Source organism: Nematostella vectensis, chromosome 13, assembly GCF_932526225.1.
Source record: "Nematostella vectensis chromosome 13, jaNemVect1.1, whole genome shotgun sequence".
NCBI lineage: Eukaryota > Metazoa > Cnidaria > Anthozoa > Actiniaria > Edwardsiidae > Nematostella > Nematostella vectensis.
The window spans coordinates 1290400-1309438 of NC_064046.1; the positions used below are offsets into that span (position 1 = coordinate 1290400).

General features: G+C 39.2%; 1 protein-coding gene and 1 long non-coding RNA gene across 2 annotated transcripts; one reads left to right on the forward strand and one right to left on the reverse strand.

Moving 5' to 3' along the window:
• The first annotated feature begins 600 nt into the window (after positions 1 to 600).
• On the forward strand, positions 601 to 17589 carry LOC116607876 (pre-mRNA-splicing factor ATP-dependent RNA helicase DHX16). Its single transcript, XM_032369301.2, has 22 exons — positions 601 to 1374; positions 3681 to 3737; positions 3904 to 4118; positions 4753 to 4909; positions 5422 to 5505; positions 5593 to 5640; positions 5709 to 5774; positions 5878 to 5946; positions 6655 to 6765; positions 7534 to 7587; positions 7980 to 8041; positions 8483 to 8624; positions 8715 to 8783; positions 9687 to 9806; positions 10601 to 10732; positions 11364 to 11504; positions 12643 to 12924; positions 13510 to 13577; positions 14048 to 14372; positions 15483 to 15560; positions 16408 to 16506; positions 16659 to 17589. Exons 1-22 carry the CDS (start codon positions 799 to 801, stop codon positions 16791 to 16793), a joined length of 3090 nt encoding a protein of 1029 aa, XP_032225192.1. The 5' UTR covers positions 601 to 798; the 3' UTR covers positions 16794 to 17589.
• LOC125559161 lies at positions 13833 to 16660 on the reverse strand. The gene is made up of 2 exons (XR_007306394.1): positions 16541 to 16660; positions 13833 to 14445 (listed from the first exon to the last, which is right to left on the reverse strand). It is a non-coding gene; the product is annotated as an uncharacterized LOC125559161 (long non-coding RNA).
• Positions 17590 to 19039: the final 1450 nt, after the last annotated feature.

A 19039-nucleotide genomic window follows, 5' to 3' on the forward strand; every position in this document is an offset into this window, starting at 1 on the left:
CAAAGACCTCTGCACTTAAGCGTAAACTGGAAGATGAAGAAGCTGCGTTTATGCGCCATGCGAAGTGGCAGCGACTCCAGACGAAAGCCGTCGTCAGAGGCATCACCATCGCTTTCAGTGAATACGCGGAAAATACAAGAGCGAACGCAAAAGCCGAGATAGAGCAGCTGAAAGAGAAGTTATCTGCACTGCATCAAAAAGAATTACGGAGAATGCAACAAAAGACCAAGGAAGAGACCGAAAGCGAAATGAAAAAGAGACTCATTAATTTAAGTTTAAAGCGTAGTTTTAGCATAGGGATAAAAGAAGCAACAGAAGTGAAAACAAAATAAACATTTAAATAAAATGTGTGTCTTATTTAGTCGCCTTGTGGTGTGATATTCGCGTGTTTTGCCATTTGTTACATTGAATTACTTAGCACAAAGGGTCTCCACAAGGCGCTCGGGGTCTATCCTTCAACTTCCCCAGCCCTTACATTAGCGCGCTTATTGCTTGTTTGAAAATTACCCAGAAGTCCCTGGATAATAACCCTGGATCGAGGTTGACAAAGTACCGTCTGTCTGTGGATCTGGGGACTGGGCTCTAATAAACAGAGAAATCCCGCTATCCTTTTCGAGTTTCGATAAATCCAACATGGCGGATCAAACGTTTGTTCAGCGAGTGTAATTGTTTTGGACAATTTTTATTAGCAAAATCCAAATATTGGAAGAGAGAACGAAGTTGATGATTCAGTCTATTTGATTTTATTGGAGCTGAAAGATTCTATGCCCCTAGAGTAGTGTTATTTTAGGTGAAACGATGGCTAACTTGTCAAGTTGGGTCGCGGATAAATTGCACGATGTCCTAGGATTTTCGGACAAACACACTTCGGAATACCTTCTTAGTTTGGCGAAAAGCTCTGAAAGCTCAGAGGAAATGGTCAGTAAGATTTCAGATAGTTTCGGAGCTGACGAGAAACTCGTTGGATTCGCTAAGGAAATGTGGTCGAGGGTTCCACACAAACAACAAACAACTGAGAATCCATATCGGGCTCGTGAGCGAGAAATACTAAAACAACGAGAGAAATTCGCCAGTTATAAACTACTGTCCGACGACGACGAGGAAGAAGAAGCTCCCAAACCATCTCAAACTGATAGAAAGAGGAAACATTTGCGACAAAAAACAGAGACTAGTTCAGACAGCAGTGAAGATGAGGGGAGGGGTGCAGAGACGAGCAGGGTCTCCCCAGGGGGGGAGAGTGAGTCAGAGGATGAGTGGGAGAGGGTGGAAAATGAACGAATGAAGGACTTGGAAGAAAGGGATGCTTTTGCTGAAAGGTTAAAGGCCAAAGATAAAGAAAAGCAAAGGAACATTGTGGAGAGATCAGACAGAAAGGTATTCAAAATAAGTAAAAATTCAATGTGGCATTGATTAGGGCTGGTGGCACTAGGAAATTCACGTTATATTTTGTTCAAATGTTTGTTTACAGCGCTAATAATGTTGTAAAAATACAGACCTTTCAAGGCTACTGCCTCTTCATCAGTGTCTGCTTTTACAACATTATTAGTGCTTTTACAACATTATTAGTGCCGTAAACAAACATTTGAACAAAATATAATTCAAAATAAGTCCAATTAAAGCTTATTTAATTTTTTACATCAAACAAAGTATGATTTATTATAAAGGCTGATGTGCAATCTTTTATGATGTGTACAGTACCGCTCTCAAACATATGAACACTGTTTGCAAAATTCAAGAACAGTGTTCACGAAATTGGCGAACAACGTTCACAAAATTTGCAAACACCATTCACGAAATTCAAGAACAACGTACGCGAAATTTGCGAACAGCCTACCTGTTCACAAATGTCCAAACACTAACGGTTCGGCGAACGGGAACGTATGACTCAGGGCTTCTGTAACTGATATCATAATACTGATATTTACTTTGGGTCACTCAGCGCTGGACTTTTAATAAATAATGTATGGGAGGGGATTATTTTAGGAAAGGAATATTTCGAATGCTTAAAGTCTTTTCATTACGATTGTGTGTCAACTGTTAGCAAAGACTTTTCAACAGCGGGAAGCCATTTATTTGACAAAGACTTGTAATAAATACAGGATAATTATTTGAGTAAACGAATATTTCGATCACTTCATCAAGGATTTTACGAATGTGCGAAAGTACTAGTATTGATATTAGAATAGCCGAAAGCAATTTATTTGAATAAAACTTGTAATAAACAACGTCAAATTATTTGAGTAAAGGAATTTATTTCCATCGCTTCATCGAAGTTTTTACGTATGAGTAAAAATGCTAGCAAATACTTTCCAATAGTTGGAAGCTGTTTATTTGACAAAGACTTGTAAGGAAAGAAATACTTTGATCGCTTTATCAAAGTTTTTATAAATGTTTGAAAATGCTAGCAAATACTGTACTTTTAAAAGGCAGGAAGCCATTTATTTGACAAAAACTTGTAATAAACAAGGGCAGAATTATTTTAGGAAAGGAATATTTCCATCGCTGCATCAAAGATTTTACGAATTTGCAAAAATACTAGCAAGTACTTTTGAAAAGCAGGAAGCCATTTAGTCGACAAATACATGTAAATAAACACGGAAGAATTATTTTAGGATGGAATACTTCGATCGCTTCATCGAATATTTTAGGAATATGTGAAAATGCTATAGACTCTTGAACAGGGGAAAGCTGTTTATTTGACAAAGACTTAATAATAAATTAATAAACAGGGGACAATTATTTTTGGGAAGGAATATTTTAATGCTTCATCGAAGTATAAAAGATAGCCTTGATGGGTACAAATAAATTCCATTCGATGATTCTTTGAGTTAGTTTATTTTACTGAGTCAAACACCACTGCACATTCAAAACAACCTGACTTTCAAACTTTCTTGGAGAAACTTTCGAGAATAAACTTAAATTTTCTGTATCGGTACTAGTAAATCGTCAAGCAATTAAGATTCTTTCTCGTTTTTTTATAAGCGTCACTTCTAGAACCTAGAAAATGTTGTTTATTGTGAACAAGTAATTGACTTTCCTCTGCTACATGTTTATCGTCATGTTTTCTGCATCTAAAGTATCTAAAGTGAATATCAGTTTGTCTTCAGTTGCCAGTCCCCGTTGTCGGCCCGTTTGTCCCGGGTCTGTTTGCGAACACTGCGTTCGCGTACAGCAGCTGTTGTTCCCAATTTTCGCGAACGTTGTTAGCTAACACATGTCACGAGCGGCGCTGTATACGCTGGTTTGCTGGACATTGTTTTTTTCTCTTTTTGTGTTCAGTATGCATTACAATACATTTTTCAATTACCCATTCTGTTGAGATTCAGTTCATTATCTTTGAAGTGTGGTGTAGTTCGTCCATTATCAGAAATATGAATTATCAACTAATGAGATTGATCAACTGGTTGAGGATGGTCTTGTCACATAAATATTGTTGCCGTTTCTGATTGAATAATTTTCTGAACTGTATGATTTGATAAAAGTAACGCAAAAGATATAATGAGAGTGCAGGTACAACATGGTTGTGTTTAAGGCACAGGAAGGTGCCTCAGGTCACAAGCCATACAATTTACATCTGACCAGGACAGACAACTAAGGAGCAAAATTGTTAGTTTTTGACTGGGTAATTGTACAATTTGGTTTATTTACTAACAGAGTTTTTCTTTACTATTGCAACCTAGGCATTTGAAGAGGCTCGCAAAAGACTACAATTGGACGAAGAAGATAGAAAAAAAATGGTAGGTATTCTTGATCTTCCTGTTTGTCTTTCTCTGTGTATCTCCTCAAATTTTGTATAATTCAGGCTCTGCCTAATTCTTTAATCTATCCATAAACTGGCTAGCCAGTGTCACATAATAAGCATTATATAAATCATAATGTTTATATAATATTTATTTTTTGCAGTTACCTGAACTAAGAAAAAAGTCACGTAGAGAATACGTCAAGAAAAGAAAAGTTGAAAAACTTGAGTCACTCCAAGAGGATATCATGGATGATGAATATTTATTTGAGGAGGATAAACTCAGCCGAAGAGAGAAAGCAGAACGTGATTACAAGAGGCGGGTGCTATCCCTTGCCAAAGAGCATCAAAATGCTAGCAAGCTAGAGAAAGTCCAAAGGTTTGTAAGTCACTGAAATTGTCTTTTTTAATATCTAGTGATAAAGAAGATATATCAGAGCTTACTACAAATCGAGTACCCTATTTAAAGGGTTATTCAAGTTCTATATTGCTGAAAAAAAGGGGGATTATGAATGGGGGGATTGTGAATTTATGCTCCCATGCATCTCTTCTAAGATTTCATTCTGAAAGAGGGGCAAACCCCCCTCCTCTCCTGAACTCTCCCTGGATCCACCACTTTATGAAGATGGCCATAGTCTGAGGATTGTTGAATCTCCATCCCCAATATTGTTTGTTTGTTTCCTTTAAATCAAATGTAAAAGAGATATCGAAAAGATGGATTCTCTTATTTAGGGTCCAAAGATACTATAGGAGAAGCGCTCCAAGTAAATTTAAGACCAAAATCAGAATCAAACCAATTGTTACTTTTCCTTTTTTTTTCATAAACCAGTCTCGTGACCAAGTATCGTCTGTTAAATATCTTGGCTTAGTTTAAATTTCTAGAAGAATTTTGAACGTGAGAATTCACCAATCAGATTTTATGGGAAATGTCTTACTTGTGTTGTAGTTGTCATTTTTGTTGCATGCCCATTCACTTATCTGCTTACTCGTATCCCTATTTAATTAATTCTTAGGTATCAAATGCCAAAAGAGAAAGCACAGCCTTCCCAATATGATGAAATTCTCGATGATGAAAAAGGGCCCAATTATGAACAGAAAAAATGGGAAGAAGATAAACTTGGCCATGCGCAGATGAGATTTGGCGCTAAGGATGCAAAAGACAAAAATAAGGTTCAAACATGTGAATGTAATTTTGTCATGGGTTTATACATAGTTTCCCCTTGTATTTAGAGCTTAGTAATATGCATAGTAACAAGGCTCAACCATGTGAATATAATCTTGTCATGGACTACTTGGGCATACATATGGCAAAGCTTGCAAGTACAGTGGCACCTGGGTTAAACGTTACTGAATTGAGCGATAATCTCAATTTTACATTACATTTTTTTTCTTTGGTTGGAAAATACAATAAAATTTATAAAAAAATACCTTGATCTAGCAATTTCGTTTCAACAATATCCTTGATTTTATGATACTTATTTCTTTTCTCAAGTGAACTATCTGTTTTGTTGTTTAAGGCTAAGGCAGGGTCCATTTGACTAATCAAAAAACCAATCTGAGCCAACTTTTTCTAACTTGCTCTAATAATCCCTGTACATTTTAAATCTAGTTCAATGAAGTAAAAGAGTTTACTACCAACAACTTGGTACATTGTTTTTTTTTTCTCTTCTGTTTGCATTTAGCCTGCTGAGTATGAACTTCTTGTTGAAGAAGAACAAATCAACTTTGTGATGGCACAGCAAATCCCTGGCTCAAACAAACCAGCGGTATGTCCCCTATATGCAAGCGATATTTGAAGTATTTCAGTTTTTTGATATTATTTTCTGATGAGTAAAAAAATTGTTTTTCATCAGGAGCCACAGATGTCAGAAAGTGAAAGAAAAATGCAGACGATACAGGAGGTTGGAACAGTTGGATTTGTTTTTGTTTTATTTCTCAATTGTTTATTGTTTGTATCTGCTTTCTCAAGGTTCGACGAAGCCTTCCTGTGTATGGTTATAGAGAAGAGTTACTAGAAGCAATAAGCGAGCATCAGGTACCCTCTCAGAAGGATTTATCTTACATTATAATCTAAAAGTTTAAATAAATACAATAATCTGCATTCTTCTGTATAAGCTATTTTATACTTTGTGATATAGGTGTTAATAATTGAAGGAGAGACTGGCTCTGGAAAGACCACACAGATTCCACAATATCTTTATGAAGCAGTAAGTTTTTTTCAACAGGAAAACCTAACAAAAAACAGCTGAAAAAGCTTGAATGACTTGAATTACATTTAATGTATGGCCCGTCTGTATAGATGGTGCCCCACATAGCTATTATAGCAGGGAAACTATGTATTGTCTGGTTGTGTAACAAGCATACTATTTTATGGTTGTCATAACAAACATATTATTGTCTGGTTGTCATAACAAACATGTTATTGTCTGATTCTCATAACAAACATGTTATTTTCTGGCTGTTATAACAATCATGTTATTGTCTGGTTGTCATAACAAACATATTATTGTCTGGTTGTCATAACAAACATACTATTGTCTGGTTGCGATAATAAATATGTTTTTGTCTGGCTGTCATGACAAACATATTATTGTCTGGTTGTCATAACAAGCATGTTATTGTCTGGTTGTCATAACAAACGTGTTATTGTTTGTTTGTCATAGCAAACATGTTATTGTCTGGTTGACATAGCAAAAACATGTTATTATCTGGCTGTCATAACAATCATATTATTGTCTGGTTGTCATAACAAACATACTGTTGTCTGGCTGTCGTAGCAAACATGTTATTGTCTGGTTGTCGTAGCAAAAACATGTTATGGTCTGGTTGTCGTAGAAAACATGTTATTGTCTGGTTGTCATAGCAAACATGTTATTATCTGGTTGTCTAACAAACATGTTATTGTTTGCAAATAGGGCTACACTAAGGACAAGAAAAAGATAGGCTGTACTCAGCCACGGCGTGTGGCTGCGATGAGTGTTGCTGCGAGAGTGTCGGAGGAAATGGGAACTAAGCTAGGCAATGAGGTGCGGACTTTTCTCAAGTTACTTACCTAGTTGGACTTCCATATTGCTGACCTCCAATAAGCAAACATCTGATAAACAAACATTTCAGTCAGTCTAGCTCTATAAAAAAGTATTAAAAGGTCTGATATCTCCATTTAGTCAAATCGTACTAGTGGTCTATCATCAATGCTATATTCTGATTGTTTGACCTCCCAGCAGCCCATTAGTTAAAGCTTATCAATAGGATAAGTGCTGGTTTTAAAAGCCAAAATGGCAACAACAAAAATATCCCTCCTGTCTTCTGACTTAGAGCTGATACAGACAGAAACAGCAACAGAGATATGTCCAGTATACATAGAACATCACCTTGAATAACAGCATGAACAAAAGATTTTGAGAAAAAACATTGCATGGGAGTCAGTACATGTTTGAAAAAAGATCTGCTGTAAAATACAAGGTTATTTTTTTTTAATTGCTGCAACAACAGGACTTTTTAAATATGCTTCCAGGCACGCCTGATACAGATCCTGTAGTGTATCTTAAAGAAATACTGTGTTCAGTCAATTATTGTTGGAGGTTGTTTCATTTGCAGGCCACTTAAGATTGGGGGGGCACTATACAGAAATATAAGAAAATATTGGGGGGGGCACAGCCACGACCCTACTTGTCATCTTCTTATAATTTTTAAAAATATGGTGGGTATGGTCCCCGGTGCCTCACCCCATGCTATGGCTCTGTTTGGAAGAAGAAGGAAATATTGCATTGATGGTAAAAAAATGGACTTTTCAGGTTGGATATAGCATTCGTTTTGAAGACTGCTGTTCAGAAAGGACAATCCTTAAGGTAGGAAAAATGTTGATACCTCTTGGTACTTGATATCTTTTAAAAATTGGACAGTGAAAGAGGTTTATACAGAACAACGCTGTGATAGCATGAGTGATAATGAAATGTGTGGTACAAGAATGGAAGAATTTTTAAATAGGGACCTTTTTTAAGGGTTTTATTTCAGTGCTTTAAAAATGTCTTTATTTAACAAGAGCCTTTTTTGTACCTCCCAATCCTTCTAGGTTTTGAGCCTTCCCATTTTTAGGTAAACTTCTCTAAGACCAGGTTGGCATTGAAACAGTTGATACTAATGAGATTGTGACAGAAATAAAGAGAGGTTGCAGATTTACTTTTAGATTCTTGGTACTTTGAAGATTTCTGAGATATTGTTGGTGATTCATTCCTACCAGTACATGACAGATGGAATGCTGCTACGCGAATTTCTTGGTGAACCAGACCTCGCTAGCTACAGGTAAACCATGCCACACAAGAGAATCAGTGCACATGCCATACTTTATACTGTGTTGTCCTTCGATTATATATACAGATAACTGCAGTACTTAACCGCTTATAAATAACCAAGGTTTTCCGAGGTTAGCCTAAACAGGTTTTTTTTAACAGGTGCTATTCTAAATCTTTTAGTTCACTGCTTGAGAATCATGATTTTCGTCATCGCTGAGAGATCTTAAAGGTTTTTTTTTTTCAAATAAGAACCTGTTTCGAATTTTAGGCTAAATCATTCTTATTTAACAGGGTTCTAAATTGGTATTTTTAGGCTAAATGGTTCTTAAATTCTAGGTTCTTAAAAGCAGGTAAATACTGTAATTTTGTTTTTTATATCTGCAGCTCAGTAGCATTTATTCAAAGTTCTTTTGTTTTGGTTACCTGACCTGAATCTTTTTTTTTTCTCTAGTGTGATGATTATTGATGAGGCCCATGAGCGGACGCTGCATACAGATATCCTGTTTGGACTTGTGAAGGACATTGCTCGCTTCAGACCTGACATCAAGCTCATTATCTCGAGCGCAACTCTTGATGCTGACAAGTTCTCATCGGTAAGCCAGCTGCCTCTAAATCTTAATCCGTAGCAGTGTTTTTATTTTTTGTTACCACTACCTATTGATTTTTTTCTTCTTCTGGCATAGTTCTTTGATGATGCTCCCATCTTCCGTATTCCTGGCAGACGCTTCCCTGTTGATATTTACTACACCAAGGTATTTACATGTATTTGTGCATTTTACAACCACCACTAAGCATGAGATGTGGTATTATCAACAAAAGGGTTTTTTTTCCCTTACAAATTTCATGTGTGTTACCAGTATTGGCCTTGGGGAGGGGAGAGGGTAGTCATAGGTATCTTAGTAGTATTTGGCAATCCTTCGATAAGAAATGACCTAAGTTTTGCCAGGCAAGGGTGACATTGTCTTACCCTGCCCACCCCCCTAAGTACATGTCTATTGTCCCCAAACCCCACCAGCAAAGGGCTGAAACAAGCATATTATACTTTCTAGTGCTAACTGTAAACTGGTAAATATTTTTTGTATTTAACAAGGATTTCCTAAGATTTTGCTATTTTACAAAAAAAATCATGTCATAAATATTTTACAAAAAAGTATTTTACCAAAAAGGATGGTGTATGCATGGATTGGGTTGGAAGATTTCACCACATTGGATTGATACAACCATGATGCCACACAGATGAAAAACAAGAATACAATAGAAGAATGAGATAATCTAGCCAATCCTGTTTATGAGAGGACTTCTACACTACTCGTATGCATCCCTTTGTCCAGCCCTAGCCATAAGCCTTTGTTCATGCTGTGATCTGGCTTACAGGGTGGCCCAGTGTGTTAGTGTGTTAGCGCGTCAGCGTATGGGCCTCACCTCTGCTGAAACGGGTTCGATCCGCGGTCAAGACATGGATAGTATCTTTCTGTTTCTCGGCCCTGAATTTGACTTGTTGAATGTATGTGAGCTTACTAAAAGCTTGTGTTCATCAATTCTCCAGGAATTGACGTTCTTAATACATAATAGGATTTTAAAGCGTGAAGCGCTTAGAAAATGGTTTGTATAAGTGCTATATAAATGCTACATTTATTTTTATTTTTTATTTACAGGCTCCTGAGGCAGATTACCTAGACGCCACGGTTGTAACAGTCTTACAGATCCACATTACTCAGCCTGATGGAGACGTCCTCGTCTTTCTCACGGGCCAAGAAGAGATTGAAACTGCCCAGGTACATTGCAATGCAAACAAGACCCATAAAACTACTCTAAGCCATGGGAAACAATGAACTCCAACATCATTGTGGTACAGGATTCGTCTCTCTAGAAAATGGACCAAGTTTCGAACTCAGGTGTAAAACCCTTTTTACATTGGGGACTGTGTATCCCTTGTCTTTTGTCCAATAAGGACATTACACTGTAGGTCCCGTCTCTCACCACACTTTATTTCCCTGTATTTGGGGAGGTAATAGAAAGGACACTGGCTGGTTAACCATCATCAGTGACACACCTTTCACACTAACTCACACCCATGATTGTAATCTTAGTGGAGCAGTCCATATCTACACACTGACGAGTAATTTCTGTCACAGTTAACGCGCATTTAATCTTCTAATGTTAATTTCTGGCAAACGAATACTAAACAATTGAACTTGTGGGCTTATTTTAAAAATAAGTGTATACTATACTTTGCTTTAATACATTACTTAAACATGTTTGGTTATTATTGTTGCAGTAAATACATGAACTTGTGGGCCTATGTTTGAACTATTTAAACTAACTATATAAATATATAAATATATAATACTCATAATTACACCATGTATATAAGGCTGAGCATGTGGAAATAAAGTCGCACCTGAAGAGAGAGAGCCGGTAGTGTTACAATCTGATGTAGTTCTTGTTCTTTCCCTATCCCCTCCTTGTGTATTAGCTCCCGTGTGTTGAGCACTCTTTGGCGGGAAGGAACGCATCTATACTTATACATTTATCTATACTTATAAATTTCAACTTTTTTACTTGTCAGGAACTTCTGCAGGACAGGACACGTAAACTTGGCTCCAAGATCAAGGAACTCATCATCCTTCCTATTTACTCTACACTCCCCTCAGATCTACAGGCAAAAATATTTGAGCCCACTCCCCCTGGGGCTAGAAAGGTAAGTCTGTGACGATGCAAAGCAAAAGTTCCCTGTTGTTGTTTTATGGATCCTTGGATCATCGATAAAAACAGACGGTGGTGATCGTCGGTAAAATCGTTTTATGCCCTAAAAGATAAGACGATCACCCCCGTTTACTTCTCTGGAGAGTCCCCCCCCCCTCCCCCCCTTCGGGCATGGATGAACTACATGTACAGGGTTCTCAGAGGGGTGGGGATTCAGAAGAACAAAAACAGTAGCCAGGGGAGGGGGGTGGGTATTCAAAAGAACAAAAACAGTAGCCAGGAGAGGGGGGTGGGGATTCGGAAGAACAAAAACAGTAGCCAGGGGAGGGGGGTGGGTATTCAGAAGAACAAAAACAGTAGCCAGGAGAGGGGGGTGGGGATTCGGAAGAACAAAAACAGTAGCCAGGGGAGGGGGGTGGGGATTCGGAAGAACAAAAACAGTAGCCAGGGGAGAGGGGTGGGGATTCGGAAGAACAAAAACAGTAGCCAGGGGAGAGGAGTGGGGATTCGGAAGAACTGCCAAAGTTGTTGAGTTTTTTTTTTTTTTTTAATGAAGCTCTTATATTTGGCTCTATTGCTTCTGTTGAAACGTCTCAGCGCCATACTGTATGTTCTCTTTTTGGTAGGTGATTCTAGCAACAAACATTGCGGAGACTTCATTGACGATCGATGGCATTATCTATGTGATCGATCCTGGATTCTGCAAACAAAAAAGCTACAATCCACGCACGGGGATGGAGTCTTTGGTGGTCACGCCTATATCCAAGGTACAGTTTCACCTTTTTTCCTTACCCATTACCAATACACTAGGTGTTTCAAAGGTGTCTTAGTATGCTAGCACATGGCGTACCTCAGCTCTGCTGAAATGAGTTCGATTCCTGGTCGAAAAATGCTGAGTATCTTTCTTTATCACAGCCCTGAATTTTATTGACTTGTTGAGCGTATGTGAGGTTACTAGCTTTCTAGGTTCCTAAGCTTGTGTTCCTCGGGGTATTCTTAAGTCATATATTTACATTTGTAATTAAATTTGTAAATTTTAAAGCGCTAAGAACGTGGTTGATTTAAGCGCTCTAGAGATAATTTGATCCATTTTATTTACATAATTAAGACCTCCATATTGACGGTCCTCTATTAAGTGGACAGCCTCTGTGTTACAGGAACTTTCCAAAGTCGCGATTTCATTGTACCTCTATTAAACGGATGCAGACACTTTTACAGTCTTGCCTTCAGCACACTCTCTATTTTTACCTCTAATTAGCGGTTACCTATAGTACAAGGGCCCGTGGATGTATCTTCATGACTTACATTTTAACCACAATTGAAAACTGCAGGGCACAGTGTGTATTCCATCCCATCCAGTCCATTCCGATGAGTATTCACATATGTGAAGCCCATCAGATAATGTATTGTGGCGTTTTGACATTTTCTTGCGTTACTGTTGAATCCGTTGTATCGTGACGCCACATTTTCAAAACATCAATTTGTTTTTGTCTTTTGGGATTTTCTGTTCCGCCAGTCAAATTATTCTAAGCCAATCAGATTCTTGCCATCTCGCCTAGTGCATTTGCCTGGCTTCCTGTCGCGACACTGTCTGGTTTTCGTCGAGAGGATAGCCAGGGAAGTACACAAAGCGAGACTCTGATTGGCTCAGAATGGTTTTACTGACGGAACATAAAACCAAAACAAATCGTGTTTTCGAAACGCAATACAACGGATTCGACAGTAATTCCGCCCAGCCATATGCCTGTAACGGTCCTCAAAATATTGGGAGGCACAGAACACAAACTACAAGATTGAAAGGGGGGCATAGCCTCCTCCTTATAGTATTCGAAAATATCGTTTTGGGGCATGTGCCTCCAGTGTCCAGCCCCAATGCTGACCGCTGAGCAACCCTCTCTTTTCTAGGCGTCTGCAAATCAGCGTGCTGGGCGAGCCGGCCGTGTGAACGCAGGTAAATGCTTTCGTCTGTACACCGCATGGGCCTACAATAACGAACTCGAAGAGAACACGATCCCGGAGATTCAGAGGACCAACCTCGGGAACGTGGTACTGCTGCTTAAGAGTCTGGGAATCAATGACTTGATCCACTTTGACTTCATGGATCCTCCTCCTGCCGAGACGTTGATATTAGCATTAGAACAACTGTATGCCCTGGGGGCGCTCAACCACCACGGAGAGCTAACTAAGGTACGAGAGTCGAGGCAAAGTCGTTGATATTTGTGCTGAGATAACTAAGGTATGAAAGTCGAGGCAAAGTCGTTGATATTTGTGCTGAGATAACTAAGGACGTAAAAGGTTAATCTCCTTTCTAGCCACCAGCACCCACCCAAAACAGAAAGAATATCATCCTTGGTGGGACCCAGGGCGACGTAGAGACCGGAAGCGGAAGAACGTGCGAAGACTAGAAAGAGCGGGAAAACGCGTGCCTCAACTTCCGGTCCCCGCGTCGTCCTCGGTCCCGCTAGGATGAATGTTCAAAGAGGTTCAGGTCGAAATAACCATGGAGTTCCAATTCTTAGGGTCGGGGTCCAAGGACAACAAGATCGAGATGCATTCGCACTTGGCGCTCAATTCTATTGTTTTCTGCTTTCGTCGTCCATGTTGCCGTCGTCGTTACTTAAAGTCCCTATTGTCTTAATACGTTTGGTATATACCGTATTCATCAAGAGGCATGATAGGGGAGGTAGAAAATGTTGATGCATTATATGACAAGACTCACACGAATAATAATGGCCTTTTTTGTAACAGTTTTTTTTATCGTTACCATGACAGCTTGGACGGAAGATGGCGGAGTTTCCTGTAGATCCCATGATGTCAAAGTCTCTTATAGCAGCGGAGAAGTGAGTATTGCCTAAACTTTCTCTTATTTGCCATGACTATTTCTTGCGCTTTTGATCGTTCAGGTTTGCACGCTTCGATCTTGTTCTTTTTTGTATTATGTCCTAAGAAGGCCGCGGTACACAGGGTATGCGGGAATGATTGCGAACCGATCCAGTGCTCCTCGTCCCTTTGCGCGCAACAGGGTACCCGATGTTTGAAAATAAAACATCCCCAAATAAAGCCAAATGAGAGTCGGCTAGGAGGCAACTTTTTTCTTGTTAGGGCTCTTCCTCATTGTTGTAATACTAATACTGCTTTACGTTTGTTAAATTCTGTTTTTATAAAGCATATTTATCCCATTCAGTCTTGTTTGCAGAAACCGAATCTTTCACGTTTTTAAAATAAGATTCTTTGCTGTTTCCAAAAACCGATTCTTCGCTGTTTTTAAAAAGCGGTTCTTTCCTGTTTGCTAATCCTTGTTATGCTGTAGATACAAATGCGTTGACCAGATGTTGACCATAATCGCCATGCTCTCCGTCAACAATGCCATCTTCTACCGACCCAAGGACAAAATCGTGCACGCGGACAACGCCCGGACAAACTTTTTCCGTCCGGGGGGTGACCACCTGACGCTGTTGAACGTGTACGACCAGTGGGCGGAGACGGACTACTCCACGCAGTGGTGCTATGAGAACTTTATCCAGCATAGATCGATGAAGCGCGCGCGAGACGTGCGCGAACAGCTCGAGGGCTTGATAGAGCGCGCCGAGATAGAGATGAGTTCCAACCCTGGAGACTTCACCGCCATAAGAAAGGTGATTTGGCTATATTACTTAAAGAGCACTGGCCAGCCATAGAACTTATGAGAAGAAATCTAAGAGTAACCACCTAAAAATAAATTGTGGAATTATGAGAAGAAATCTAAGAGTAACCACCTAGAAATATAAAGTGGAATTATGAGAAGAAATCTAAGAGTAACCACCTAAAAATAGAAAGTGGAATTATGAGAAGAAATCTAAGAGTAACCACCTACGAATATGAAGTGAAATTATGAGAAGAAATCTAAGAGTAACCACCTAAAAATAAAAAGTGGAATTATGAGAAGAAATTTAAGAGTAACCACAAGAAAATAAAATGTGGAATTAGGAGAAGAAATCTAAGAGTAACCACCTAAGAATAAAAAGTGGAATTATGAGAAGAAATCTAAGAGTAACCACCTAAAAATAAAAAGTGGGATTATGAGAAGAAATCTAAGAGTAACCACAAAAAATAAAATGTGGAATTAGGAGAAGAAATCTAAAAGTAACTACCTAGAATTAAAAAGTGGAATTATGAGAAGAAATTGAAAGTAACCACCTAAAAATAAAATGTGAAATTATGAGAAGAAATCCAAGAGTATGCAACTAAAAATAGAATAAGGAATTATGAGAAGAAATCTAAGATCGTGCAACTAAAAATAAAATATGGAATTATTAGAAGAAATCTAAGAGTAACTAACTAAAAATAAAATATGGAATTATGAGAAGAAATCTGAAAGTAACCAACTAAAAATAAAAAGTAGGATTATGAGAAGAAATCTAAAAGTATGCAATTAAAAATAAAATGTGCAATTATGAGAAGAAATCTAAGAGTAACTTACTAAAAATAAAATGTGGAATTATAATAAGAAATCTTAGATCATGCAACTAAAAATAAGATTTGGAATTATGAGAAGAAATCTAAGAGTAACTAACCAAAAATAAAATGTGGAATTATGAGAAGAAATCTAAGAGTAGCTAGCTAAAAATAAAATGTGGAATTAAGAGAAGAAATCTAAGAGTAACCAATTAAAAATAAAATGTGGTTTATTTAATGTGGAGAATGCTGGGAAGGGCTGATCTGTTGCGTGACATGTTGGCGTGACAATGCGTGTTATCTTTTTGCAGGCTGTCACGGCAGGATTTTTTTACCACACGGCACGTCTTGGTCGCGGAGGGCAATATCGCACTGTAAAACACCAACAGGTAAATATTTAAAACAACTATTATCCATTGACAATCCTCTGAAACCCGAAGTCGCGACGATGAACAAATGCCGAGCGTCGGCTGGTTAATAGATGGCAAGGGGATCTCACGTTACCGAACACCCGAAGTCGCGACGAACAAATACCGAGCATCGGTATTTGTTCCGAAGTAGCGACGAACAAATACCGAGCGTCGGCTGTTTAATGGATGGCAGGGGTTCTCCCGTTACCGAACACCTAAAGTCGCGACGAACAAATGCCGAGCGTCGGCTGGTTAATGGATGGCAGGGGTTCTCACGTTACCGAACACCCGCAGTCGCGACGAACAAATACCGAACATCGGTATTTGTTCCGAAGTAGCGACGAACAAATACCGAGCGTCGGCTGTTTAATGGATGGCAGGGGTTCTCCCGTTACCGAACACCCGAAGTCGCGACGAAAAAAAATTAACCTGGATGGCAGAGGTTCCCACACTGCTGAACGCGGTAGTGCTATAAATGGCAAAAGGAGGCATCCAGCGTACACTTCAAACTGTTCCTATACTAACTTAACCCAAAAGAAGTGCACTCGGAGGATCGATGTATCATAACCCGCGGTACTTAATTAGCACAAGAATAAATAAATAGATAAAAAACAATTCAGGTTCGGAAAGCTTCACAATCCTTTTGTGTGTGCTCTAGAGACCAGGATTCATCCATTTATACGTTACCCCTGAACCAATGCGGGCTGGGATACATGGATTCTCGAGTGCAACCTTATTTGGAATGAGTATAAAACTAATTGTGTTGTCGACTTTTTCTTTTAAATCTTTTACTAATGTGTTACGTGACATGTGTTGTGTGACACAGACAGTGATGGTCCACCCGAACAGCAGTCTGTTCCAGGAACAGCCCAAGTGGGTCATTTACCACGAGCTCGTCTTTACTACCAAGGAATACATGAGACAAGTAAGTCCACATGCCACCTTATATTATTTCTTACCATATTATTTGGGACTCCACTTCAATCTTTCTTTTTTTTTTCGCCTTTTTGTGTTCGTCGAGAATTTCCACACAGCCGAGCTGGTTATCTGACTTTTGCTTTCGGGTTCGTTTTTCAGGTAATAGAGATCGACAATATGTGGCTTCTAGAGGTAGCCCCTCATTACTACAAGAACAAAGAGGTGGAAGACAGCTCGTCACGCAAGATGCCCAAAAAGGCTGGCGTTACAGGGCAACAAGTCAGGTCCGTTTGACAAACTGGCCTTTGATTCACGCAATATCGTCACGCAAGATGCCCAAAAAGGCTGGCGTGACAGGGCAACAAGTCAGGTCCGTTTGACAAACTAGCCTTTGAGTCACGCAATATCATCACGCAAGATGCCCAAAAGGCTGGCGTGGCAGAGCAACAAATCAGGTCAATTTGACAGAGTAACTGGCCTTTTAAGTCACGCAATATCGTCACGCAAGATTCACAAAAAGGCTGGCGTGCGAGGGAGATCCCTGTGAAATAGCAACCTTCGGCCTCGTAGGCTATTTGCTCAGAGCCCATTAGAATCCAAGAAATAATCGTTAAGTATCACGTAAACCTTGTAAACCAAAGTGCAATTGAGCTTGCCTCAACGGGGCTCGCATATAACGGAAACTGGCATAACGGAACTGAGGTCCGAGTCCCTTCTTCAAGTTCTACTGTGTCACGTAGGCCTGAATAGTCAGTCGCGTTTCATATAACGGAAACCTCTTATATACGAGTTCTGCAGTGTAATGCGATTGAGGTGAGCAGCTCTTCTCTGTGTCTCATTTAAAGAGTTACTTTCATGATTGCCTTTAGGTCTTACAAGCGTATTACTTTTTGCGATCCGCTGTCCTTGGGCACGGATTGCGGGCTCAGAATCGATTGGTAATCGAATCTAAATTGCCGTATATTGAACATGTGGGTCTAATATTCTTGTAAAAATTGTGAACATATTTGTACTCTAGCCCACAGTAACTTACCTTCATATGTTCAAAGTTTTATACTGGAGAGTCATGAATTAAAAAGCGTCTATCTTGTTTTTTGTGTTGATCGTACCTGACCCCCTCTCCCTTGATTGCTTATAAGGAAGGGAGTACGATATCACCTGTTGCACCCAACACGAGGTAACATAATATAACAAGATCTATGCACTCTGATCGAAAGTAAAATTTTAAATTTGCTAGAAGCGGTGGGATTGTTATATTGCACTATAACCTAATAAGGCTTTGTTTGAGATTTAAGATTGATTTTTTAAATTTACTATATAGGCCATTTTATATTTTAGACAATGCACCAACCATAGTAATTTGTAAAATAAATGAAAGGGTAATTTCTTTTGATCATTTGTTTTTTGTTTTGGCTTGTCCATTATGCAGACGTGATTGGTGTACGGATGAAGGAAGCCATTCAGCTGCGGAAACCATTCAGCTGTTTGATCATGCGTTCTGTAGAGGCGCGCAAATTTCAATACCATTGACTATTTCCTTTGAAGCGAAGCAGGTAATGTGCTCTTTGCGGCACATGGTTTCTAGAGTTGCTCTCAACAACAAGTAAATTCCGCAGATAAACATCACCTCGGGACTAGGGACTTGATTAGACTGATTGCAATCACAATGTTTTCACAAAGGCCGTCAACAGGAAAAAAAAAACACTAGAAAAAGCAAAGTTTAAAAACACAATAACAAAGAGCCACCCGTCCATAAACGCACCCTAAAACACAAGCACGAAAATAACAACACTTGCTGGTTGCAAAATACTTTTATTATGGCTTTTCCAGCAGCAAACGAACCGTTTCCATTCATATATTTTTTTGTATACAATATTCATCTTTTTTCATTGTTTGTGCTATTTCTCTGTTTTAAAGATTCCGTGGATCTAAGCGCTAGAAATGGTTCCCCGCCGTGTAGCGTCGGTTGGCTATAGTATCATCACAAAAGGGCAAAAATAACATGTCGGCCATGTTGCCATAGCTGATGCGAATGGCACGCAACTGTAATCGCAAATTTCATCCAGCCCTTTGAAAAGCCATCGTCGTCAGCGCTTAACTGCTGTTGATTTACTGTCTCTCTTCTTTTTTAATAGATTTTAAGCGCCAAATACCGGCGAATAAATGTTTAATGCCCCGTGTTCCAAGTCGCCTCTGTCATTGTCTATGTTACGTCCAGACCGCCAATAGTAAACAAAGCGATTCATCCGACGACATGCTCTTGGATCTATTCCTGATACGCATATTCTGAAATTTGGGCTCATTCTACAGCTTCTCCCTTCCCAATTTGCGGAATTTGGCGGATTTTTAACTGATACCTTCTTCATACGCGTAGAATATAACGTTTATTAACTACCGCGTGTCATCTACTCGGGCCCAAGCGTTTCAACTGTTTACTCCGCCTCGTTGCTTTAAGAAGTTTCACCGCTTCTTTTATCAAGTTCCCTTCGTCCAATAACTCCATAACTCTGTCATACGACGGAGACTTTCTGAATGGATCG

Coding starts and splice junctions, on each gene's coding strand:
- LOC116607876 (XM_032369301.2), top strand. CDS start 799: ATGGCTAACTTGTCAAGTTGGGTCGCGGATAAATTGCACGATGTCCTA. Junction 5,641..5,708: donor AAATGCAGACGATACAGGAG/GTTGGAACAGTT, acceptor TGCTTTCTCAAG/GTTCGACGAAGCCTTCCTGT. Junction 8,784..9,686: donor TTGATATTTACTACACCAAG/GTATTTACATGT, acceptor TTTTATTTACAG/GCTCCTGAGGCAGATTACCT.